The sequence below is a fragment of the Peromyscus californicus genome, unplaced genomic scaffold (assembly GCF_007827085.1).
Source record: "Peromyscus californicus insignis strain IS unplaced genomic scaffold, ASM782708v3 Scaffold_23__1_contigs__length_62951481, whole genome shotgun sequence".
Classification (NCBI taxonomy): Eukaryota; Metazoa; Chordata; class Mammalia; order Rodentia; family Cricetidae; genus Peromyscus; species Peromyscus californicus.
The window spans coordinates 39,286,698-39,313,504 of record NW_026294534.1 but is presented as its reverse complement, the minus strand read 5'-3'; the positions used below and the strand labels follow the sequence as shown (position 1 = coordinate 39,313,504).

General features: G+C 42.0%; 1 protein-coding gene across 1 annotated transcript in view; it reads left to right on the top strand.

The window, feature by feature from the left end:
* Tenm3 (teneurin transmembrane protein 3) overlaps nucleotides 1-26,807 on the top strand; it is a 2,633,929-nt gene that overhangs the window by 2,448,140 nt on the left and 158,982 nt on the right. Inside the window, 1 exon segment of the mRNA XM_052752285.1 lies at nucleotides 17,447-17,685. Within this exon segment, the coding sequence (XP_052608245.1) occupies nucleotides 17,447-17,685 (239 nt within the window).

The following is a 26,807-nucleotide window of genomic DNA, read 5'->3' as shown; positions in this document are numbered from 1 at the left end:
TTATTTGTCTTTTCCCCCAGTATCGAGGGAACATCTACTGAACATCTACTGAAGACAGTGTATTGGATTAGGACTGTAGCTCAACGGTACAGGACTCACCTAGTACATACAGAGCCCTCGGATCTGAACCTAGCACTAAGAAAAGGGGAAAAATGGTAGATTGGATGAAACTTCACTAGAGAAATTAAAGTAGAATCATTTCAGTGAGAATATTATATTGAAGGCAAACATGTTCATAAAAACATAAAACAAGGCCAAAATTTGATTCTGAATTTACTCAGAAATGAGTCTCTGTGTTTCTAGTATAATAATTGGAGTCTCCCAAACCATTTTATAAAGTATCCATTCTAAGAAAGTCTAAGCCAAAAATTCACAGGTGGTTACAAAGATTAGTGAAAGCAAGATCATGATTTGTTTCATGTAATATTATCACTAAACTATTATAATGCTAAAGATTTAACTTGGTTCAATAGCAGACATCATGCCAATAATTAAAATGAGAAAATCGACTCAACACCAACAGTCGCTGTAAATGAAGGTCGTTTGCATGAGTCGGTACTGAAAGTCAGTAGATGCCATAGAAATACAAAACACAGTTCAGCATCTTGAGAGGAACAAATGAATGCTTTGGATTCACTTAGACCTAGCTTTCAAGCCTAGTCCAATTTGTAAATGAATTAAATTCGTTCCTTGACGGTTTCATACATCAGTATGACGCATTTTGAGTACTCCTTCTGAACCCTCTTTTATCTCCCTCCCAGCCCTACCACCCCCCCACACACACACACACAAGCACACGCCTCATCGCTACAAGCCCCATTCTCATGTTCATGTCCTTTTGTTTTGTGATCCGCTCAGCTTGACCGATAAGCATGGCCGTCTTTGTGACCATGGTTGTGGAGCTCTCACAGGACTAAGTATGTAACTGAAGACAATGACGTTGCTTTTCCCAGAATTGATCAGTAGTCAGTAGTTCAGTGGGGAGGGGGGAGGGGCCAGTGAGTCCCTCTCCTGTCCGTAACAAACTCTTGACAGCTTCATGCAGACACAGTTCAGGCATCCACCAATGCTGTGTATTCATAGGCGGTATCATATGCAAGGGATAGCATTTCAAAGCCCTTCCCTATCTTTCCCCATTTTTTTCTACCCCCCGTCCCCCGGACAGTTTGCTCCGAGCCTTGGTTGGTGGTAGTATAAATGCCCTACTTCAGACTGCACACTCAACTATCCCTGATTCTCAGTAACTTGAATAGCCAGCCATGAGTTTCTGCCTTCACCACCATTCACTGCAAAGAGAAGCTTCTCTGATCAAGGCTGAAGAAAGCATTTGTCTGCAGGTATAAATAAAACTATTTTGAAAAGTTTACTACCCTATCAAGTTAGCTAAATTAGGTTTGAGGTTGTTTGTTTGTTTTTTTTAATTTATTTACAGTACTGGGTATGAATTCATTCCTCTTATGTGGGCCTTAAATCCAGTTTCAGTGTTTGGTTACCCACATGACGGTCATGCCTATATTACATCGGTGGACACACCTTGCCTGGCAGGTTAGTGTTGAAGTTCATGCAGGTCACAGCTGGCGTAGACCAGTGGTACCCTTTCTCCCCCAGCAGCTTGCATTAGCACCTTTGGCTTTAGGAAAGTTATCCAGCAGAGAGGAAGCTTCCAACTCAGTTCTAACTTGATTTCTCAGTATCTTACAGTCAAGGGGCGGCGGCGTCAGCAGTCGGGTCTTACCATCTGGTTTGTGTGAGCAATCATGAGGAATGGTGGAGGCGTGCCTTGACGTTGGCGTCTCTAAGGAGGGCCTCCCTGGCCAACAGCTCCTAAGTGTCAAACCCGGCACTAGAATTTTTGCATCATAACCCATGGCTTCTGGGAGTATCATTATCCAGCCATGCAGGATAGCTCCTTTCAAACTCTTTTTTTCTTTAGCTTAATTTTTTTTTTAATCGGTGTATAAAATACCAGGTTTCCAAGTGGTTTTTTTCATACATTCTTCATTTTGGTTAATCCCACCACCTTGATAATCCTTATTCCCTCCACTGGTAGCCTTCATTTTAATTTTTATTGTTTGCTTATATTTTTGTTTATTGAAAAAGGATCTTGCTGTGTTACCCAGGTATATCTTGAAATCCTAGACTCAAGCGTTCTTCAAGCCTCGGCCTCCCCCATAGCTAGGACTATAGACCTGCCCCATACCTGGCTAATGCTTTTAATCGCCTTCAAATTATTTAAAGCTGAGGGCAATCTTTAATATAATAATATCTACTCAAAGTAGCATTGTATTCAAAAAATAATGTAAGTCAGTCTCCTGGCATATGACTTTTTTTTTTTTAACTAATGACAAAATGAATAGCAGGTGCAAAGGATAAGGGCACCTAATTGGTTAACAAGTGAACAAAAGTAATATGTAACAAAGTAGCTGCTTTGTTTTCCCAGAAGATAAGAAATGTATCTGTCATACCTGGGATATTTATGCCTAACTTTATGCGTGAGGTAGGCCAAGCATAAAATTAAACCGTGATTAATTTTAGTGGAATAAAAAATCTCCTGGCTTTTTCTCTTCTTGTCACTTTGCAAGAAATATGTAGATTTGTTTTAGGCAGAAACCCCAAGTGTCTTAATTTTGGTCTTAAGAAAATAGTCTTCCAATAATAATGAGAGACAACTGTTCGTATGCTTAAAGCATTTAATTAACTAAAATATTAAATATCTGAAGTGAAACAGTAAAAGCCTTGATTGGTGAATTGTCTCTACATCAGTTAGAAGTTAGAACTTAGTTGTAAGTTTTATTTAAGATATGAAAAGCTTTTAATGTGTTTTTGCCTGGTGAAGCTACTGTACAACCAAGTGATAATTTTTTTTTTAATGTACATTGATGTTTTACCTGCATGAGGGTATCGGGTACCCTGAAACTGGAGTTACAGACAGTTGGGAGCTGTCATGTGGCTACTGGGAATTGAACCCAGGTCCTGTGGAAGAACAACCAGTGCCCTTAACCATCTCTCCAGCCTTGATAAAGTTATTTTTTTTAATTTTTATTTATTTATTTGGTTTTTCAAGACAAGATTTCTCAGTGTAGTCTTGGCTGTCCTTGAACTTGCTCTCTAGACCAGGCTGGCCTCCAACTCACAGAGATCCACTTGCCTCTGCCTCCTTAGTGTTGGGATTAAAGACGTGCACCACAACCATGCAGCAAGTAGTGTTTTTATTAGTTGGAATGAACCAGGTTATTTTCAGGAACAAATTAAAATGCTAAGAAAGTATGCACTAGCCATTTACTATAGGCTTAATTCATTTTTGAAATCAGAATTTCCGTAAGTTGTAATAGTGCATATTCTGATAATATTTGATTCTGGATAACCAGTAATTTGTGCAAAATATTCATATCTGGTTAACTAGTTTTCCTAATACCTAGGGAAACAAGTTCTTAATGACTGCTAGCACATTTCTAATCTCCTCTCTCTGAACCTCATCAAAGTAAGAGGTCATGGAAGTCTCTTCCTCGGTCTTAATTAGTGACTGTGACTCAATTGTTATCCTTTTCCCAATATGACCTCCTCATCAAACACTTCTTCCTTGGCAGCCACTGTGTGAGGTGTTCATTCAGCCTTTCCCTTTCCACAGGGTCTGTGAAATTACATCCCTGCCCTCTTTGCGTGAAGGTTGCATGCATGTGTGCACTTAGGTATTTTGTGTGTATGAGTAGTTTATCTCTACTTACGGTGGCTACGTGATTTTTTTTTTTTTTTTTTTTAGAGTATCTTCCTATAGTTAATATTTCTACAATTTTACCACTGTTTTTACCAGAATTTCATTCTCTGGTTTCGTTACCAGTCAGTTTTTTATTACCCTGCCCTAGATAGCTGCATGTTCTTCCTGCCCATCCGTGGTGTGCTCTTACCTGATGGTGTCTTTCTCCTCTACCTTCAAGCCTGAGGAAAAGCCTGTTTTCTGAGAACCCTTTCTTCTTGGCCCATTGGATGAAATTCTTGGACATGCAATTAACCAACTAAGCTTAATAAACTCCATTTGATAAGCCTTCTGATTCTGCCGTGACCCACTTTATGATTTTATACAGTCTCGCCTCATATAAGACCGCTTAAAATGCTTCCACTTGAAACCATCCTGTTCCAGTCACATCCTGAGTAATGTGTTACTGCCACTTTCTGGTCATGGCATGTGGGGCAAAGCTCTGGCTTTGAGACACATCTGGCTTAACATCTCAACCTCTGGTGAACTCCATAACCTTTGCCTTGATCCTCGCAGGCTTTTATCTCTCTCTCTCTTTTTTTTATCAAATAGGATTTATGATGCATCACAAAAGTTTTATAAAGTTTCATTGAAATGTCACATACAGTGATCGTGACTCTTGCTGCTTCCTGTAATTCCTTTCTTCTCCCATGTGTTTAAAACAACTGATTTAGTATTTTCAAAGGCAAGAGGCCACTACCAAGGCAATAAAAGAACCAACAAAGTCATAACCACTACCAAATAAAGATCATGTGGATGAATTAGATAGTAACCACTAATTCCTCAGCTGAACTGAAACAGCTTCTTAGATGAAGGAACTATCCAGTAGATATTATTGTTATTGTTGTTGTTATTATTATTATTATTATTATTATTATTATTATTAAGCTTTTCACAGTGAACCACTGTGGAAAAAATTCATTTTGTTATGGAAGACCTAGAGATAATGTGACTGCTTTGTTAGTATGTTGTGTATGCATGTGTATGTGTATGTATGTGTACTTGGCACTTGTGTGATCTGGTACTTATGAAGGTCAGAGGTCAATGCAACTGTCTTCCTCTGTCATTGTCTTAATGTTGATAGACAAGGCTGGGCCTCCCACTGAACCTGGAGCCCACCGATTTGACAAAACCAACTGTTCAGTGAACCCAGGATCATCCTTTTTCCACCTCCCCAGCACAGGCGTTACAGACACGCGCTACCACCCCCGTCTTTCTGTGTGGGTGACGGGGATCCAACCTCAGATCCCCATGCCTACACAGCACGTACTTTACTGACTGAGCCAACTCCCCAACACCGGGACTGCTTTTGAAAAGATGACTTGTATTCCAGAGCAAATTTCAAAATTGGAATTAATCCTATGGACTATTTTGTTTCACCTTCTCTAGAAACCACTGTGTCTCCGGAAGTTCCTGAGCAATTTTGGAAATTATCATAGTAATATATCAATACATGTTTTGGCCACAGAATCATGTATTGGTAGGACTATTTCCAAAATGAAGCAGTGACGCTATTTCTGAGTTAAAAAGGGTTTTTTTTTGGGGGGGTGGGAGGGGTGGTTGTTTGGGTTTAGTACAGGGTACGAAACCCAAGGCCTGGGCAGGCATGCATTCCCCTACTAAGCTGCATCCTGGGTGGTCTTTAGTCTCCTTATTTTGGGACAAGAACTCCCCAAATTGCCCATGCTTACTTTGGACTCACTCTGTACACCAAGCAAGCCACGAACGTGTGGTCTTTCTGCTCTCGCCTCTGAAATCGCTGGGGCTGCAGGCCTGCACCAGGAGGCCTGGCTGCATCTCTTGATAGAAGCTGTGCTGTCTAATGATTCCTGGGCAGATCGGCGTTTAGTTTGCAAAAATATATCCTGGCCAGGTGTGGTGGCACACGCCTTTCATCCCAACCCTGGTGAGGCAGGAGGGATCTCTGTGAATTCAAGAGCAGAGTGTTCTACATTGCAAGTTCTGGGCCAGTCAAGGCTACATAGTAAGACCCTGCGTCCAAACAAACAAAGTGTGTGTGTGTGTGTGTGTGTGTGTGTGTGTGTGTGTGTGTGTGTGTGTGTTCTCAAGACTTATACAAGGTGTGGCTTTTACAGACTAGATAATATTCTGCTCTCTTTGGTGTGTGTGTGTGTGTGTGTGTGTGTGTGTGTGTGTGTGTGTGTGTGTGTGTGTTTAGTATCATATTGATGATAATGGTCAAATAGTAAGGTCAGAAATGTGACCCTCATCCCGTTTGTAGATTTATCTCATTTTGGAGGTTTCTAGTGCTGAATAATTTGCTGTAGGTAGATGCCTGGCCTGCATATGGCTAAAAGCAATTTCCGAGACCACACTGCAACCCACCCCAAAAGATTTTGAAAAAATCTTGTGCTAAATGACACACTCACAAACCACAGATACTAAAAGGTGAGGGTATCATGGCCCACCCCCTACGCTCAGCCTCCTCCCATGATGCCTATTATACCTGAGAGCTTTCCTACCTCAAAGAATTGAAGGGGTTATGGAGGAGGGGGGTACACAGTGGCCAGTACGCAAGGTGGACACACGACAACCTGTAAAATGAACAAACCAATACAAACTTCAAAGTTAAGTCTAAAATAAATAAGTACAAGTAGAATTAGCAAGAATGTTTAGTCCTTAACATATTTCGGGGAACAAAACACCCTCATTTTTGCCCCTGCTTTTGAATCTGAATTTAGTAGATCATCGAATTCACACGGGATTTTGCGAAGTTTAAATATAATCTCATTTCCTGTAGCTTAGTTGGCAGCTAGGTGTGAAGAAAAGCCTTGCTTTCACCCACCCCACTCTTGAAACTATTCATTTCCTGTTGAGTTGTGTGTGTGTGTGTGTGTGTGTGTGTGTGTGTGTGTGTGTGTGTGTGTGTGTGTGTGCAGTGTCATGTACGGATCAGATTGGTCCATACTGAGGCGCTGTCGACATATCCTGCAATCCAGAATTGTCCTTATTCCTCAAAAGCCTCACTTCCATACCTGAAAAAACCCTTCCCTTCCCCTATCCTGAACTTCCATTTCGAGTGCACTGAAAGAACTTTTCTGATCAATTTTAAGCATAGATGATGACTGTGCAATAATTAAATGAGTTGATAATTGGTGGAGCACATAATACATTTGAAGATTTTTTTTATTTTCATTTTAACACATTCGGCCCATGATAACCATCAGTAGTAGGTGTAATTGATAGAGTAAACATAAAGATATCTATAATACAGATTCATGTGCTGGATATCATGGTTATACTATTAAAATCACTGACATAAGAAGCAAATTCTCTTCGTCTGTTTGAGCCTTACTAATAGTAGTATGAAAAATAACTTTTTACCTTTCCCAAACGAAATTTGTGACACCCGCACGCTTGCGTACAGCACCCCTAACTATTCTAAACCATGATGAAGATGCTGTGCTTCCTGGGATAGCCCTACACTTTCTGTTTTATTTAGTTTATGGGTTTTGTTTGTTTGTTGTTTGTTTTTTTGAGGCAGGGTGTCATCATGTAGCCAAGGCTAGCTTACAGCTGTACTTCTGCCTCAACCTCCCAAGTCCCGTGATGATAGATGCAGGCCTCCTTACCTTCATTCAGCCCCATACGGTTTGTACAGCTATGGTTATATTTAAACATAATTTTAGGTAGCTCTGTTTACCTAGGAGTATTAAAAAAAGTTCAAGGTGGTAAAACACTTCCTGGTACTGTCACCAGTCACCTTCACGTGGTCTAAAGTTATCCCTCCCGGTTTCAGAGGTCGGCCCCCACGCAATGATGACGTCACCAGGAGTATATGTCCATATTCAGTATAACTGCATATTAGTGTGGAATCAGTTGCTAATATTTTTATCCAAAATATCAAGAGCGTTTATCTCAAACCATTTTTTTGGTACAACTGCTAATAATTCATCTTAATTCAGGTTGCAGTAATGAAATTATCTTGTTTATAAGCTTTTCATTTAAGACATTTTTCTTCCTGGGATCACCTCCCAGTGTGAAAGCTGTCCAAAGATAATAGCACATCAATTCAGAAGTGAAATACATTTGAGATCCCAACATGCTCTCAGCATGAAGGGGTCGTTTATCTGTATCACTCACATACCATGTCACAGCTAGAATCCTTACATAGTTGTTCTTTTGTTTTAATGTCAAAATATAGAATTTACATCCTTAGACTGACTACTTCCTTGGGAGATGTTTAATTTTCTTGTCTAAAATACTTTTATTTAAAGTTTGTAACAAAATTAGCTTTCTAAGTAAGAGACAGTTTAGAATGTAAATATTTCTGTTTTATAGTTGTATAGCATATTACTGATGGTAAGTTTTATAATTAAATTTACTACAATATTACCCTTTTATGAGCACCAAAATAATCCATTTTGAACAAGCTAGTTCTTAGAATATTTACATGGGCCTACTCATGCACAAATCCGGATTTTTTTTTTTTATTTTTTAGAATCATCATTTTAAAAATTAACATAGTAAATGGTCAGGACACAACCAACCATCTGGGGGCTACCATTTACTAACCACACACCAAGAGTGTCTGGTGATTTCTGAACTGTTTTGTCTTCTCAGCTAAGCCTGGAGACTGGTCTTTCAGTTTTGAGGTCCCACCTGCTAATTTGTGCTCTTAGTTCGAGCTCGCATCCAGCGCTGCCTCTGCTGCACTGCTGGTTGAGGAACTCTGTCTCAAACTCCTGTTCTGTCCACTTTCAACTCTCCCCTTAGCAGTGAAGCACTCCGAGGCATCTCCTGCTTCCACCCTGGGAAGCATGTTTTAAGAGAAATTCTAAAGGATCAAAGAAAAGATTTGAACAGTAATAGTAAGAATTCACTGTGGGTTTTTCTTTTTCAATTATGTTGGCGTTCGGTTCCCTCTGAACTTGAGTGACAGAATTTTTTTCAGTGGCTTGTTTTGTAGATCAGAAGGGGCCCCTGCTGTGACCTTTGCCAGGGTGTGGTAGTGCAACCTTGGTGGTCGGCCCTGGGAAGATGGCCTTGCTTGCCAGCTCTTTGTCCTCACCGGTTTCAAAGAAGGAGAAAAACTAGGAGAAGGCAGAACTGTTTTCCCAGAAAGCAGGTTATAAAGGAAACAAGGACACTGGGTTTGTTTGGATGGATGCATACAAAGTGGCTTTAAAATATTTGTAATTGAATTTGCCAGAAGAGTCTCTGCTAGTAGGGAAAAATAAATACATTTTAGTGTCAGCTATTCATTGACAAACTTTTTAGGGGAAAAAAATACATTAAGAATATTCCAAACAGAAAAAAAACGGGAATAGTATTATGTTCTCAGTCAGTGCAGCAAAGCATCATGGGAAGTTTATACATCTATAGTGAATTGTTACCTGGCCTTATCCAGTGTTCAGAAATCTAAGTGTTAAATTGAAGAAGAATGGATATCTGCCTAATGAAGGTTCTAGGGAAATAAGAAGTGCCGATGGTGGATGTTTCAGAAGTGTGTGGAAACAGATCCTAGAGAAATAAGACTAGAAAACGGAATGCTTGCAAGCGCCCCAATCATTTTTTAAAGTTAGGTGCCTCAACATGGTAGATGTTTAACAATAGCAATGACCTTAGAAATAGTCAGTAATTAGGGCAGAGTTCTTAAAAGAGGAACCCAAAGGTGTAATGCAATAAAATAAGAAATTGAAAGATGTTGAAGGTTAAAAAAAAGGAAACAAAAAAACTGAAAATACTATGGCATGAAACAGTAAAAGATATTTAAGCTTATCCAGGTCTGATGGATTGAGCCTTGGATTATACAAATTTCATTTGTTCTAAGTTAACTACTTAGAGTACACCATGAGCAGTGACTTTCTAAGCTAGGGTCTTTTGAATTGATTTGCTCCTGTTGTACGGTCTTGATAGGAATGTCCAAGGTAAATTTAAGCTAACAAACCATACATTAATGCCTTGCTGCCATGGTTCTTACAATGTTGTCATCATCCCTTGAAGTTCCGTTCCACCCACACCAGTTATGCTTTGACAAGCCCACAAGGACATTGTTGTACAAGCCAAGTTTGAAAGGCACCAGTTTAAGTTATGGAGTGGTCTCTTGCACCATGTTGCTCATCTTGGTGGCCTGTCCCCTACTACAGAAGTTCACAAGCTCTGCTCATACATGTGACTCAGCAGTCTGTCCCTGTTTTCCTTGTGTCGAGGACAGACAGCTGTGGCATGCCTTTGCAGTGATAGGCAGGTGTGGGCTTTGGACCATGTGTGCAACTGGTTCTTGGGTCCTTTAGTTCAGGGATGTCACAGAGTTTCAGGGCCGGCATCCTCAGGTGATAGATTTATTTCCCAACCTCTTGATAAAAGTCATTGTAAGTAATTGTACTGAGCATCTCTGGGTATGCATAGAGAATAAGTTGCTTAAAGGTAAGAAAAATATACGGCTTTAAATAACGACGAATCACTTTCAGGAGCTAATGAGGTAACTCAGTGATTAAAATGCTTACCACACATGAGTGAGGAGGACCTGAGTTCAGTCCTTCACATCCCTGAGGAGAACTGGGTGGAACAGGGCCTACATATGATCCCCATGCTGAGAGGCTGAGAAAGTTGGGTCAGCCTGGCATGGCCGGCCCTAGGTCCCAGTGAGAGATAACCATCTCAAAACACAAGGTAGATGACTCCTGAGGCATGGCACCAAGGTTGACCTCCCGCAACGCATGGCTGCACACACGAATGTATGTTCACGCATGCCTGCACATACACACAAAATGGATGGTTTTCTCTATGTTACTTTCTTTAGTTTCTGTTTATTTATCATCCGTAAGAATTTAGTATTTCTCCGCCTCGTTATACAAGGCCCTGTTCCTTTTTCAGCTTTTAATCAATTATGAACATGTTAAATATACACCTGGCGGGTAATTCTGTTGGATTTGTGATGTAAAATGTAATGTGAAATTTGGAACTTGATAGTGAAAAATTTAAAGACTAGGGAACAGGTGTTAAGTGTTCAGAAGGCTTAGGTCACAGTTCACATCATCTCTCAGGTATAATTCATTTCAAATACATGCTCACAAACTGTTTTTGTCTAAATACTCTTTCTGCAGTACTTGATAAAGACTTGAAGACCACAAATAATTAAATGAGTGACACAGAGCCCAGCAACAGTGAGATGTTAGGTATTTTCATCTGTTGGAAAAGTACCATAAAATGAATCCCAAGAAGCTGGGCCATTGTTTTGACACCAAGTGGAATTAAACTATTTTGAACTCAGGAGCTAATTTTAGCTTCCTTGCATTTCCAGGTAAATTTAATCCACAAGTATGGGATTCATTTGCTTTAGATCTGAAAATGTCATTTTGGGAAAGGCGTTTGATGTTCAGGAAATCTTGTGAGACCTTTAATAAGCCTCTTAAATCCAGAGAGTTATGTTTTGCCGCAAGGAAGAGGAACCTATGCCTTGAGTTTTTCTTACCTCTTAAATGAAAACTTTGGGCCTTGAGAAGATGGCGCATCTGGCCAAATGCAGCCAGACTCATTGGCATGTTGAGGAAATCAGAGTGTCTAATGTGAAGAAATAGAAATCAGTGTATGTCTTGGGAGCTTCATACATGTTCTCCTACAAAGGTCAATGAGAGCAGGGCAATAGCACATTTTCTTTAAACAATTTCATGTAGATCACCCTCTTTGGAAGAAATAATCAATGGAGGCTGTGCAGTAGGGAAGTGTGCTCCATAGTGTACAACAGATGTACACTATACAGTAGTGTGCAATACAATAGAAATATGTTCCAGGGCTCTGTGTCATTAATAAAGCCTTCTAGTGTGCCTTAGGGACAGGAGCCGAACACCAGCTGCCATACCCTTTATTCTGATCATTTCCATTGTTAATCTCTAAAAAGGTTTTTAATACAGTACAAAACGCTGAAGAAAACAAACTGTTTGCTATGAAGATAATATACACATAGGTAGCTAAGCGAATTAAAATTTCATTCAGTAGTTGCACACTGTCTGTTCGACTTTTTTATTTTCTCTCCTAATCTCCCAGTGAGGAAATGACTCAGATGACTTGGAAGAAATCTGCCACATGTTTTCCAGCGGTGTTTTTCATTTGGGTGCCTGAAATTTCTAAGTTCTTAAGCCATTTACTTCATATTAGAGGAATAACATGATTCTATTAATCCTCTGAACAAAGTATAACTATTAACCCATTTTTCTTTTCTTAGTGACTCATGAGTGTGTGATAACTTCCATAATTTCATACTTCGGAACTAAGTATTGATTTATTGATATTATATGTGATACAGTTTAGAAAGGTACATTTAGCATACCCCAAATATATCGCCACTAAAAAAATCTCTTGGTGGTAAGTTGTGTGATTATTAACTAGAAAGACAGACATCGAAAGTGAAGGGTTACTGCGGAACGGCACAGACCTGCTCAGACATGGGATAAAAAGCAAAATAAGGAGCATGTGGTTAGGCCTGGGATAAGAGTAGAAAGAAAAGATGGCTGTACATGGGGAAGTGAGTTTGGATCCCCAGCACTCAGGTTAAAAAGCTGGGTGTGGCAGTGCCCGCCTATAACCCCAGCCCAGGGAGGCAGAGGAAAGAAGGTGTGGTGTGTCATGGGCGTGGGTACGGATTGGCCACCCAGTCTAACCAGTCGGTGAGTTCTGGGTTCAGTGAGTGACCCTGTCTCACAAAGTAAGGTGGAGAGCAGAGGGAGAGGACATCTGCACAGGCACACGCACACATGTGCATACAGCGCACACACACACACACACACACAAGCACACAGTGGGACAGGGAGGTGAAGAGACTGAACTTACCCACTTGGACAAAAAGAAAGGAAAAAACCCGCTGTGAAGGAAAGCCTGCGGGTCCTCTGACAGTTTGAATACCCAGGGTGGACGAAGGGGTCAGGCAGGCAGGAAGAGTAATTGGAAATTATCAAAGATCCTCAGAGAGACACGAAGACTAAAGTTACTAAGCAATGACCAAGAAGTCAGGAAATGGGGACAACCAGAAATAAGAGGAAATCCAGGCTTTGTCCCTGGTAACTTCATAGTTGTGACGTGACCCATACACAGACTCATCACAGACTCCATTAAAAATACAAACTAGAACACAAGAGTTGTAAAGGTCGGTCCAAAGGCACATCAACAAAGAACCAGATCTTTCCATTTCCAGAGACAAAAGAGCAAGCTTTAATTGTGCTGCAGATCGAGTAATCCTTGCCATTTGTGCAGGCTGCTCAGAGTTCCAAGTTAATGAGGCACCCGAGCTCTGCCTTTCCTGTCCCTTGCTGTTGTTGTTGTTAAACAGAAGCCCCCTCCCCTCCCGATTCCAAAGCCACAAAGCAACTGTTAGTGTTCGGTGACCTTCCGCACCAGCTGTCTTTGGGGCTTTGAAATTGATTTTCCTCATCTCGGGCTCTGATAGTCTGTCTTCAAGTGTGCTTCTCCAGGCCCGCTGCCAGAGTGAAAACAGGGGTGCAAATAACTGAGGAACTGGAGGCAGGCCTCACACAGGGCATCATTAGAGACATCAGAGCAAAGTCAGGCCGTTGAAAAAGCAGCCACTGCTGCTGCTTTATAGCTAAATACAATGGGGGGTGGGAGCGGGATTCTCACGTGAGTTACTGCTTCTTTTCCATTCCCAAATATGGTTCGAAGAGTAAAGAAAAATTCAGTCTTTATTCTACAAACCTCATAGGGAAGCCAGGTCAAAAACATGGTGGTGGTGGTGGTGGTGGTGGTGGTGGTGGTGGTGGTGGTGGTGGTGGTGGTGTTTCAATAGTAATGTTTTGCAGAATTTTTTTATATGTGAGAAGCACATTCTCATAGCTGAATGGCCTGGCCAGGAGCTGTAGGATGAGAAGCTAATGGCGTGCAGAAACAGGCCTCATGGAGAATTAGGTGATAAGATGGCTTTTACTTATGGGAAGTCATCATGCATGCTTTGTGTAGCTGAATTTCAATATTCATGAAATATTTGCGGAGTTTGAAACATAAAGGAAGTGCTATACCGAACCTTAGGGAAAGTGCAAATGGGTTTAAAGGGCTGTACTGATGGTACCATAAACCTCACAGTGTTGCCTCTTTTATATAGTGCAATGGTAAAGGCGTTGTTGTCTTTCAAAGGATGACATTCTGTCCAAACCTCCACATTAGCCCAGGTCTGCCCGATGTGGAGCCACATGTCTGTCCTCTGCTATAGCAAAGACATAGACATGGGCTTTTCCTTCTCTGCCTAAGAACTTGTACATGTATGTTTTACCGTGTCTATTTTCAGGCTTAATTTGACCTGAAGGGGTCAGTCAGCGTGCAAATGGTGATTTTGAAGTAAACCGAATTAAACCTTTCCTGATTCTTAACTACATATTAGAAAGGTATCCTAAAAACCCGACTGCCCATGATTTTAAATGTAAGACACGGGTGAGGTACTTTTTTTTCAATACTTTCTAAACTTGGGCATCAATTATACTCTATGCTGCCCATGCCCTATGTCTCTTCTAATACTCATTTAGGTGGATAAGGAGAAAATACCTCACTCCAGGGAGTAAAGGTAACTCCCCCCTCCCAAAAAATTAATACTTTCTCTTGCAGTGGACAAAACAAAAGTATGCATTTAATAAACTGGAAACCCTTTGAAGGAAATGGGTTTTCGGTTCCATGAATATTGATCGGTAATGTCGCCGCGGATCGAACCTGAAACTTTTATGTCTGTTTAGACACATGCTGTTCCACTGAAGTACACCCCTGGGTCCTACATTTGTGTTTTTAGTAATATATCAAAGTTGCATTTTTGTTCGCTAAAGAAAATAATTTCGTGTCAATTTAAAGCTAGTACTTGAAAGAGTTCCTTGCCAGAACCTGCAGTCATGGTGTGTACTGAGATCTCGGGTTTGCAAACAGAGACAGAGACGTCTGATTTGAAGTCAGCATCTAGTAAAAACTCATCATCTCATCATGTGTATAGATATTCACATTTCTAGTGTCCAGCCTTGAGGGCTAAGGTCGTGGTCTTGAGAATCTCAGAGTCCGGTTCAAATCCCATCTCTCATTAAGAAATTATTCAGACCACTTCCTATTAGTCAGTGTTCCGTTGCTGTGACAACATGTCGGAGGCAGCCAAAGGCGCAAATGGTTCATTTGAGCTGAGGATTTGAGTCTCCCATGGCCTGCTCTGTTGCTTCTAGGCGTGTGGCAAAGCCGAAATACCATGCTAGGGAGGATGGAGAGGAGTAATGTTCTTACCTCATCGTAGCCAAGAAGTGGGAAGCGGAGGTGCAGGAAGGGATGAAAGGAGAGAGAATGGCGGCGGGGGCGGGGCAAAGGAATGACCCCAAAGACCTCCTTGCTTCAAGTAGACTTCACCCCTCCAGTTTTCACCACTGCCAATAATGCCATCATATTCTGACTCCATCATTGGATTGAAACCCTGATGAGTTTAGTAATCATGTGGCCGCCACGCTGGGTAAATTCCACTCACTAAAACCAGCCATCCTGTTGCGTTCCTAGAGACTGCCAACCCCTCAAATAGGTCCCTTTTCTTTTCTAAGCAGTAATATGCCTAAAATCATGAGCTTGTTCCCTCCTGTCCAACACTCGTGGGCACTTGCGATGGCTGAAGTATTTTAGAGTCTTCTACAGTCAATTTAAATCTCACAAGTCCTATGACAAAAAAACTACACAGAGAGGTTAAGGAAGCTTTCTAAAGGCACATACCTAGTGAATAGGAAAGAAGATTTTAAATGTTAGCCGTCAAGCTTCCCAGGTCTCTGCTATACCTGTTCGATATATTTAGCCTTTTTTAAATACGCAGTAAGTGTATGAGTGTTAAAATGGAAAATACTTAGCGATGAACCCCATAAATGCATCTCACATAAAGGCTATACCATACTATGGCAGAGAATGAAAGGACCCTTTTAACCTCTTGAATGTAAAAAATTATAGCCTGCTGACTGCATTGGACATCTTAGAATAGGATGTAATAATAGTTCGTGTTAGGGCTGGGATGTGAGCAGTATTATCATGCGAAATGAAAGCCATGAAACACCGAGTGTTTTTAAATTTGAACACTTTTTTATTGTTAACAAGAATCTAAGAGAACATGAAGCGGAGATGATCATGTGGTGGGGAGTGGATACAGGCAGAGTTGAAGGGGGGATGGGGGACTGATGTGGTCAAAATATATTGCGTACATGTATGAAAGTCTCTAAGATTGAATAAAAAAGTAAAAATAAAAGAGTCTTAGACTTGGTCACCTTTCCAAAGAGTTTCTTACTCCATGGCTTTGTCATCTGGTCCTTAAATTCCTGCTTCAACATTCCTAAGCTGCAATTTGGGGGCCGTTTGCCCATTGTGTAGTTCAGTGAGAGAATCTGTCTCTGTATGATCTAGAAGCTGTTTCGCCAACCGAGAGTCTGTCTCTGTGCGATCTAGAAGCTGTTTCGCTGACCTCGTCATTTATTTAGGTTAGGTTTTAAACTATATTCTCGTCATTTATTTAGGTTAGGTTTTAAACTATATTCTGTGAGTTTCTCCCTCCCCCAGCCCCCACAAGATTTACCTTGCTGATTGCATTTGACACCTGCTGAAAATAAAATAGTTGACAAGCTCAGAGACTTGACCAGCTGCCCTTTTCAAGCTTAAGAGTCCTCAGCAATGGGGCCCGGGGGGAGGGGGGAGCTAGAATGAGAACACTTCCGGTGAGGCAGCACACCATTGGTGGGACATGGGCACATGCTCATACGTGAGCACACATTCTCCTGGAATGCGCATACACGCACAGCTGTGACCTAGGACCAACTTTATAATATGAATTATGAAGAACTACTCATGAGGCCATTCATCATTGTGCGAGTCAGTCAGTTCTCACCTTTCACTATGTGTGGGTTCCGAGGATGTTCCAGCATGCTTACATTCAGGAGACAGTGTGGCTAGGGTCATTCCATCGTCTCTCAAGATGGCTCCTTGAAACCATAGGGATTACCTGTGTGCATATGCCCCGCCATACACTATCGAAATCATTCTCAAGTCACTTTCATGATATAGCTCTTAAACTAAAACATTGCCTTAAATTTTAACTTTTAAAATCAGATGAGGGCCGGTGAGATGGATCATCAGGTAAGGATGCCTGCTGCCAAGCCGAACAACCTACATGACATTGTTGGAGCCCCCACAGTGAAAGGCGAGAACTGACCCACACAAGCTGTCTTCCATACATGCTCCATGGCATGCCTGCATGTGTTCATACACACACACACACACACACACACACACACACACACACACCAAACAAATAAATAAATAGATGTAAAAAATAAATACATGAACCAGGGCTTGGGGTGTAGTTCCGCTGGTAGAGTGCTTGCCCAGCATGTGTGAGGCCTTGGGTTTGATGTCATGTACCTCATCAACTTGAGGTGATGTGGCACACCCACCTACAATCCCAACTCAAGAGGTCGAGCAGGAAGGTCCGGAGTTCAAGGTCATCTTCAGTTACATAGTGAGTTCCAAGCCAGCCTGCCTTACCTGAGACCTTATCTCAAAACAAAATATGTGAGGTAGATGAAAGGAAGGAAGGGACAGAAAGAGAGAGAGACTAGGCTGACTCCGCAAGGGCCACAGAAGAGAGTTAGTCCCTGTGCGTCTGTCCTTTGTCGTGTGTTAACATATTCCCCACATGGCCGTGTCTTACAATGATATTCTCCCTTTCCACAGGCATTTCCTATTCAAAACAGGGACAGGGACGACGCCACTGTTCAGTACGGCAACCCCGGGTTACACGATGGCATCTGGCTCTGTTTACTCGCCGCCTACCCGGCCACTTCCTCGAAACACCCTCTCCAGAAGTGCTTTTAAATTCAAGAAGTCATCCAGGTACTGCAGCTGGAGGTGCACGGCGCTGTGTGCTGTAGGGGTCTCGGTGCTCCTGGCCATACTCCTGTCCTATTTCATAGGTAAGACCAAGGCTGGAAACCGTCTGGCCTGTCGGCTGCGGCACGGTAGTGTTGTGTCATTCGTTTTGTCTATTGATTTGGGTCTAGAGTCTCTTATGAGGTATTATCTTGTCAAGTCATTGTTGATGACCTGGTAGAAATCAGGACATTTTTAAGTCATTTCAGTAGATGTGATAAGTAGAAAAACAGACGTGGTGGACAGTTCATTTCCATAAGTGCTAACTGTACTCTTGGATATCGGTGTGATTGTATGTTTGTTATTGATGCCATCACTCATAAAATATTGGTGACTATGACATATCCTACATACAAAATCATTCATGGACTTGGAGGATTCAGTACTATGTAGGAATCTCCTTCAATCCATGCTCAGTAATTAGGGACTCTCTGCTGTCCGTGGTATTACGTGTCTTCCAGTGAACTCAGCTGTCTACATGTAAACCTCATCACTCCGGACTATTATCTTCTGTTCAGGAACACTCCAGAGAACTGAGCCTCTTCAAGTAATGAACGGTTACACACTCGCTCATATATGTGAGGTTTTCACCTCTTCTAGTGCATTCCTCATGATTGTCACTTAGATTAACTATTTTACAATGTATTTGGGCATTTATACTGCTGGCAATGGCTTCCATAAATGTCAAAAAGACTACATGTATTTTGATCGGCCTCTATGGAAAGGGAAAAGGCCTCCGCATTGAAATGCTAATGGTACCCACTAAGATAAATCACAGGCTCTGTGGTTTATACACCAAGAGCAAGAGCCAGTGATACATCCCCAAGTTTACAAAGCAATTTGTGATGCCCCATGAAATTCTATCACTAAAGACGAGTATCCCAGAGCTCTGTATAGGATGCTGTATGCTCTTACAGAGGGCCTTCTCCCTGCCAGTCCCTGCAATACTCCTCAGATATAAATTATGTGCTTTGGAATGTGAAGTAACCGTCTTGAGTCTCCGTGGTTAATGGAAATGCAGAACTATAGAGCATGGAAGAACTTCGGAGATAATTGAGTCAGGGATGGCCGCCGTGTGGCATGTTATGGACTGTTATTTCGAATTCTTGGACCGTGGATGACATCACTAATGATTCGGAGCTCAGTTTCACTCTGAACATGGAGACATCCTCATTATCCTCATCAGAATGCTCAGACAAGCCTCCAACAGTCACTACCCATCAATCAGAGGAAAGCCAGATGAAATCCATCCATCATTTTTTTTTTTATCTAAGTTTACTTCCTCCTCCTCCTAAGATAGTCAGGCCAGGTACCATACCATCGCAATCTCACACCCTGGTGCATCACTGTGCTTGTGATGCTCTCAGGTTCCTGGCAGCATCAGTATTCAGGGTTAATTTCTAGTACTCAATTAGAAAATACCCTGGCCATTAAGAGAATCCTCTCTAGTTAGCTGTATAAATTATTTGTAGCTGTCAGAAGTGTGCCGCTGAAGAATTTTAAATGAATTCGAAATGTGCGAGTCTTAAGTGGAACGTGATCAATTACCCATGTGTGTTTGTAGGGGATTTTTTTTTTTTTTTTAAACATGGTGCATGGCAGACAGATGCTGTGGCAGGGCTGGGATTTGCAGTTGGGCTGACCAGTTCTGTGTCTGTGGTGATTGGCAAGCGTCTATCCTTGCAGTGGTTTGGAGGTCAGCCCTACATGATCTTATTTTATTTTGTAGTGTGGTGTCAATAGTGTGACAGTGCATGGCTGCCACTTGTGTTCTTTCTAAAGGATCCTTTAGTGAATATAATTATCAGACTTCTAAATGAAACCTCAAAAATTTCCTCTTTTTTGCATTGCATGATTCATTAGTCAGTCATCAACATCCTCCTTTAGATACAAAGTATCAAAAGAAGATACTCGGGTACCATTAATGCGCCCTTTTCCCTTCCCTTTTGATTTTCTCCACCTGGAAACATGAAAAACGCATAGCCAAAACACTCATGTCTTCCTTTGAGTTCCATACAGGTGTTTGCAGGACATTTGTTTGGATTGCATTAATGTCGTGGGAAGGGAGGAGATAAGATTCCAATGGTACCTAGCAAAAATTACTTAAGTCATCAGAAAATCTGCTTAGAGTTTCCATCGACTTTTCTGTATGTAAATGAGGATTATAATAACACGGCTGTTTGTAAATCAGATAAAGCATTTTGTTTCTTCATCGGTCTGGGCGATAAATCTTTTTTGATTAAAGATGTTGCCTTCCCCCCCCCCCCTTTGAAAAGAGAACAGACCACTTCTCTCAAGGAAGGTTATCCTTGGCTAGTAAGTGTGCCTATAAAGCAGAGAGAGAACAGAGCAGAGAGGAGAGAGAGGTGATGCCTGCCTGCCTGGCCAGGTCAGTCTGATAAAGCACAGCATCACTAGGGAGACAGTATCATCCTCAGCTCTACTTCACCCCATTCATAGAAATGACCCCATCTAAGGACCTTGTTCTTGTCTCTCAGGTTGATTGTTAATATGAAGCAAATGCTTAAGAAATGAGGGGTTGCCGGGCGGTGGTGGCGCACGCCTTTAATCCCAGCACTCGGGAGGCAGAGCCAGGCGGATCTCTGTGAGTTCGAGGCCAGCCTGGGCTACCAAGTGAGTTCCAGGAAAAGGCGCAAAGCTACACAAGAGAAACCCTGTCTCGAAAAACCAAAAAAAAAAAAAAAAAAGAAATGAGGGGTTTTAAAAAAAATAAAGCTGAAGGAATTATTCCGGAATATTCAAGAATGTTCTTTGTACCTCCCAGTGCGATAATGGAAAGTTAGGAGAATGTGTCTGTCCCCTGCCTCTTTCCTGAGGTGAAGTCTCGGGATGGTCAGGGTGGAGAACTTCTAAAAGACAGGGAGGAGGGGAGAGACACACAGACTTGGTTGATTGTTTTTAACCTGTTTCTCTCAAAACTTCAAAGAAGACAGAAAGACCCACGGAGAAGGTGAAAATTAATTGCAATCGTAGGACGCCACTCTGGAGCTCTTAGGTAGGGAGAGGGGCTTGCTGCTGAGTCCAGCGGTCTGTGTGATCCTGGGCACACAGTGGGAGGAGAGAACCGAACCGGCTCTCACGGTACCCCGGTACCGCGCATGCCTGCAGCTTGAGATTCGGGCGGAACGCCGATTTTCCCCAGTCTTCCCGCAATTATTTGCTGGGTCCTGTCTAAATCATTTTATTTATTGGCTACTCGTTCGTTACTCAGTCCCCAAAACGCAGTGACTGTTCTGTGCGTGTGACAATGGACTTGTTCATGTATCCATGCGTGCTCATTTCATCAAATTGTTTTTATCAGCGGGAATCCGTTGAAGGAAGTTGCTGCACAGGTGCACTGCGAAGGAAGGCAGGCGCACTCTGAGCTTTGCAAGCCACGTTAATGCCACTGTCATTTGCATAAGCGCCTATGCTGCAGACAACTTTGTATTTCGTTATTATTTTTAACCATTGCCAATCTCTTCGATTAAACTTGTTTTTGTTTTAATGTATTACAACTAATTGGAGATTTTTTTTCTGTATATTTTTTATGTGTATGTATTTTTATTTCGTGGGAGTGTGGCATGCACACGCCACAGCGTGTGTGTGTGTGTGTGTGTGTGTGTGTGTGTGTGTGTGTGTGTGTGTGTGTGTAGGTCAGAGGACAAATTTCGGGAGTCAGTTCTGTCCTTTGGGTGTGTTGCAGGGCTCAAGCAGATGTCAGGGTAGAGGCAGCGAGCACCTCTTTCCGCTGAGTCACCTCACTGGCCTTCTGTGTGTGTGTGTGTGTGTGTGTGTGTGTGTGTGTGTGTGTGCGTGCGCGTGTGTGTGTGCGTGTGTGTGCATGCGTGCGTGCGTGTCTGTGTGTACGCGTATGCGTGCGTGTGTGTCTGCGTGTGCTTGCGCGCGCGCGCGCGTGTGTGTGTGTGTGTGTGTGTGTGTGTGTGTGTGTGTGTGTGTCTGCATGTGTTGAGGGCAGTTAGGATCTTGCTCTATACCTCTGGCTGGTGGGATACTAGCTCTGTAGAGTAGGCTGGCCTCAAACTCACAGCAATCCACCTGCTTCCCCCTCCTGAATATTGAGATTACAGGAGTGATCCACCACTGTGGATCTGGTTGTGTGTGTGTGTGTGTGTGTGTGTGTGTGTGTGTGTGTGTGTGTGTGTTTTAACTTGAAGCAGCAGTTATTAAAGATGTGAATATTTTGCCCTCTACGTTAAATATTTTTATAGCATTAGTAATTTCATTGTTGATTAGATATACCAATTTTCCTTGCAATTTATAGCTTTCACACTGTACCTGTAAAGTCTATATTTAATCTGAGTAGCATTCTAAAAATACTCTTAAATTTATTCAGGAGCTTCGTTAATTTTGGTTGGTGCTAAGTGTAGATCCACAGCATCCTTGCCTACTAGGCAAGGACCCTACCCGTGGCCTGCAAACGCTCAACTGTTGAGCGCCACCCCAGTTCCTCAATAACCGTTTTAAATCTGTGTTTTACTATATCCACCGGTAGTTATTAAGGGTCTGAGTTGGCTCATCATTCTAGAAACTCGGAATCAAGATAATCAAGCTGTGTGGAAATCATACCTTTAACATTACATACTTTCCTAACACTCGATGGCTAAATAACAAAAAAAAAGCAAACACCGAAAATACATAGCTTTAGCTAAAATATTGAACCAAAAACTTTATGTAACCAGGTTTTTTTATTTGCCAGTGTGTGGGAGGAGTGATATATATCTATATGGTCACACATTACATGTGTGTATCTGTGCACGTGGAGTCCACATGACTTCATCTGTTACTCTCCACTTTATTTTTTGAGACAGGGCCTCTTGCTGAGCCTGGAGCTAGCTCACTGTACTGGCCAGGAAGATCCAAGTATTTGCCTGTCTCTGACTCCCCAGCACTGGGATTACGGACATTGTGCCACCACACCCCGCATGTCACATGGGTCCTGGTGATCTGAACTCAGCTCCTCATGCTCACACAGCAGGCACTGTATTGACAGAACCATCTCCCCAGACCACTGGGCCAGCATGTTTTCATGAACTGGAGCTTGAGAGATGGCATGGCGGGGCTGCCTGATGTTCACGAGAGGTCAGGGAAGAGAGGCATATAAAGAGGAGCTAAGACACAGCCAGAGCAGTGCCCAGGGAATACACACCGGACATTGCTTGAGACTGTATGTGGGTCTCTCCTTTAATTTCCACAACCCAATGGATCAGCTCCATTCGACTAAAGGACATCTGTTACTTTAAAAGGAATCCTGCCCAAAGTCACACGGCTAAGACATGAAGGAGAGGAGTTCAGAAATTGTCAAGTACCCCCATTGTATTTTAACTGTACTCCATGGGGTTTCTAAAGAACCGGAAAGAGGAAAGAAATTTAAGAAATGTAAACACTGCAGTGAAAAAATCATCCAGTCTGTGTGTATAAGGTTGCTTTGGGGACATTCCATAAGAGGTAACTGAGGAATGGAGTCCAGACTTCACACTTGAACGTGCCCAGGTGCCACGTGGGGATCTCGCTGAAATTCGTATTCTGAGTCAGCAGATCTGAAGTGAGACAAGCTTGTGAATTGCCAACAGGGCCCCAGGTGCCGCTGCTGGGGTCCGTGGAACATATTTGGGCGTCCAGGATCTCCGTAGTGCTGTCAAATGTTCCGTGTGATGATAGAAATGCCCCGTTGGCACACTGTCCAATTCATTAGCCACCAGTCACATCTGGCTGTTGAGCACTTGAAGTGTGGCTCATTAATTTAATGAACTGAAGTTTCCCTTTTCCTCTTAATTAATTTTAACTTGAACAGCCACAGGTGGCTAGTGGCTACCATTTGGAGACGACAGGACTAGAACGCAGGTAAAAAAAAAAAAACAAGGCTTAAGTGAGATCGCGAGGCCCTGTGGAGTATGAGAATGAGTGGAGGAGAGCCCCCTCAGCTGATATATAATGGAGCACATGTGTTGTCGTTTGGCATATCCCAATTTCAGGAAGAGCCAAATTCTTCTCAGCAGTCACGTGACGATTTTCTTTCTACTGCTGAGCTCCCAATTAAAAGCCTCTCTGATGTGTGACCTTTAAGGTGATAGGCCCTTACACAATAGAGATCCCTCTGATTCCTAAGCACAAATGTTAAGTCTAAGGATAATACTGATTGTGGAACTATCCCCAAAAAATACCTGACCTACTTTGTTATCCTCTAATATATTCATCTTCCTTTTTTTTTTTCTTCTCCAAAATGGCAATTTTAAAGATGAACCATAATGGGCAGAACGGGTTGAAGATGCTCTGTGGCTTGCTGTTGCTGCTGTTTGCGTTCACAATTATAGAGTGAACGGGCGTCTTCGTGCTGACACTTCCCTTACGGAGGACTGTTTTCCCCTGGTGAAGGATAGCCTAAAGTTTTGATAGAAAAAGATCTAGAAACTCCGTGGTTCAGTGTGAGTGTGAGTAGTGTCATGGAACGCAAATCAAAGTCCAGGTTGGACTTAGACCGCATACGCCGCCTGCAACCAGCCCTTCACATCAGCCTGCTCAGAAGCAGCGTGATGGACTTCCGGCTTGGTATCCCACATGCCTCGAGGCAGAGCCTGCCCATCCTCTGCTGTTTTACCCTCCCTGGGAGCCTTGAAGGTGTCTGTCTGCACATGGTGTTAGTTACTTTTCCCACTGCTGGGAGGAAATAGCTGACAGAAGCAACCTGAGAGAGGAAGCGTTTTATTTCGGTTCACAGTTCCAGGGTAACAGCCAGAGAAACCATGGCGACGAGCTGCGGGCAGCCAATCACAGTGCGTTCACAGACGGGAAGCAGAATGCCCATGCTTAGCCGGCCTTCGGGTATCATCAACTTTGGGGCCCTGGGATGGAATGTCAAATGTAGGGTGGGTCTTCCAACCTCTGTTAACCTAATCTGTAACGATCACACGGCTGCTCAGAGCTTTATCTCCAAGGTGATTGTAGATGCTGTGTTGACAGTGTTAAGCGTCAACTTCATCACCTTTCAACTTAAAGGACACCGAGAAAACACAAATATTATTAATATTATGCCAGCATAGTTTCTTCGCTTCCTGCCCTTTTGACTAGGTTTTTCCCTACCCAATAATTCATTTGACAGCAGATATTTGTTCTCCCATTTGTAATATGTAATTCAATGATGGTTACAGTCACCAAATTTTCCAACTGTCATCCCAACCAATTTCCAAACGTTTCTATCACTCCCTAAAAAGGAACTCTGTGTCCTTCAACAGTCACTTTGCATGTCTTTGTGACAACGCAGTTGGGTTTCTTCCTGTAGCAAAAAAAAAAAATAAATAACTGAATTTTTTTTTGAGGTTTATAAATTCACTTCCCGAAGACTGTAGAAAATTCAGCATTATTTTTCTTTTGATCTCCTTCCTGACACGTGCTATTCACCAAAGAACCGCACGAGTTTCCAATTCTCCTTTTCGTTTTCAAATACATATATGTTGTTATTTATTTCCATTGAACAGCTGCTACCAAGTGAGTCCTAAAATAGATGTTGTCATCTGTCTGCTAAAAGGGCTGTTTAACGACAGGAGCGTTCCCTGAACCTAGTAAAAAGCAACCCGCAGAGCCACGGTTCAATGCAGTTAGGATTTCTTAGCCGTTATCTGGGCTGCTTTTGAGCATATTTGCATTTTTTGAACATCTTTACCTCTCTGTGTACCTTGAAATGGATTATGGTACTGGCTATATGTATGCAACTCAGGGTCAGAGGGAAATGCATGCCAAGGCTTTATGCATCGTGGAAAATCAACCACTTAAATATATGTGGCACAATAAAACATGGGGTGACATTCCTTCTTTCTTTTTGGACGTATCTCTGTAATAAAGCACTGTTTTAGTGGGTTGTAGGACACAGCCAGGCCATGAATCACAGCCTAGTTTTCACCATAGCTTCTCCCCTTAACTCTTCGATGCATTTACATTCAGGAAAAAAAAATGCATTTTCCCTGAGATGGAAAAGGGAGCATTTTAATACTAATGGGATTTCATCATGTTATAAGAAAGCTGTGTTGCCTGGATTTTAGAGGAGGGACATTGTAAAGCTGAAATTTTGGAATCAATATTTTATTTTTTGTAACCATGAAATTAAGACACATTAAAGCGTGATTCAGTGGTGGATGAAGGCCCAGAGTAAAACAGCTTACCTGAGGGGAGAGAGAAAAATAGTAATTGATTAAACATATACCTCAAGAGCACTCTGACTCTTTGAACCCAAAAAGGAAGGAAAATCTAGCAAAAAATGAACTCTGCAACGCTGGGTTTTCTTTTGTTTTGTTCCCAATAAGAACGGTGCTTTGGTTCTCTCCCCTCTCTCCACCCTCTCTGAAGTTTGGTCATGTTATTTTGTGTTCTGTCCTGGCTTTCAGTAGGAAGTCTTATTGGTGAATTTTTAAAAGACATTGTTTTTCCATGTCTAGCACAAAAACAGAGAAAAGAATGGCAGGTCGTGGAAAACCCAATGTGGTCTACTCCAGCTCTGGAATATCCTAACAGTGATTCCAAGATGAGCTCACGTGGGAAAAGCCTCTGTTATTTGCAACTGATTTGCGATAGTGTAAATTTCTGCTGCATTTTACTGGCATAGGATAGCATATTTGAGTTTATCCTGTTTTCTTATTATTATTATTATTATTATTATTATTATTATTTCCACATAAAGAAAAGCACTTCCTAAGCCAGGAACTCTTGCAAGCACTTATACCCCTCTCCCACCCTGGAAACAGTCTATTTCACTCTTAGCTAAAATAAATAATATCAAAAATAACTGTGTTTAGGCAGACTGTTTTTCCTTTGAATATAGGGATCTCTTGACTTGGAAAATAGTCTAGATTGGTCACAATTAGAAAAAACTTTAAATTCAGCACACTAGGGGTAAATAGCTTGTCTGTGACATCCAGTGACATTCTTTGTCTTAGGCTATCATGTCTGTAGACTGTAGCTATTATCTACAAGCCATGACAGATAAGAAGCACAGGAAAGCCCGTAACCATCCCCATGCTACGATGCATAAGTATCACTTACATCAGTGTATCAGTGTGGCCACAGCATCTGCTTTTCCATTAATGATACTCAGAGCAGTGTGTTCCGAGAGAACAGCCCAAAGAGTAAGGAGAGGAAAGGTAGCTCCGTACAG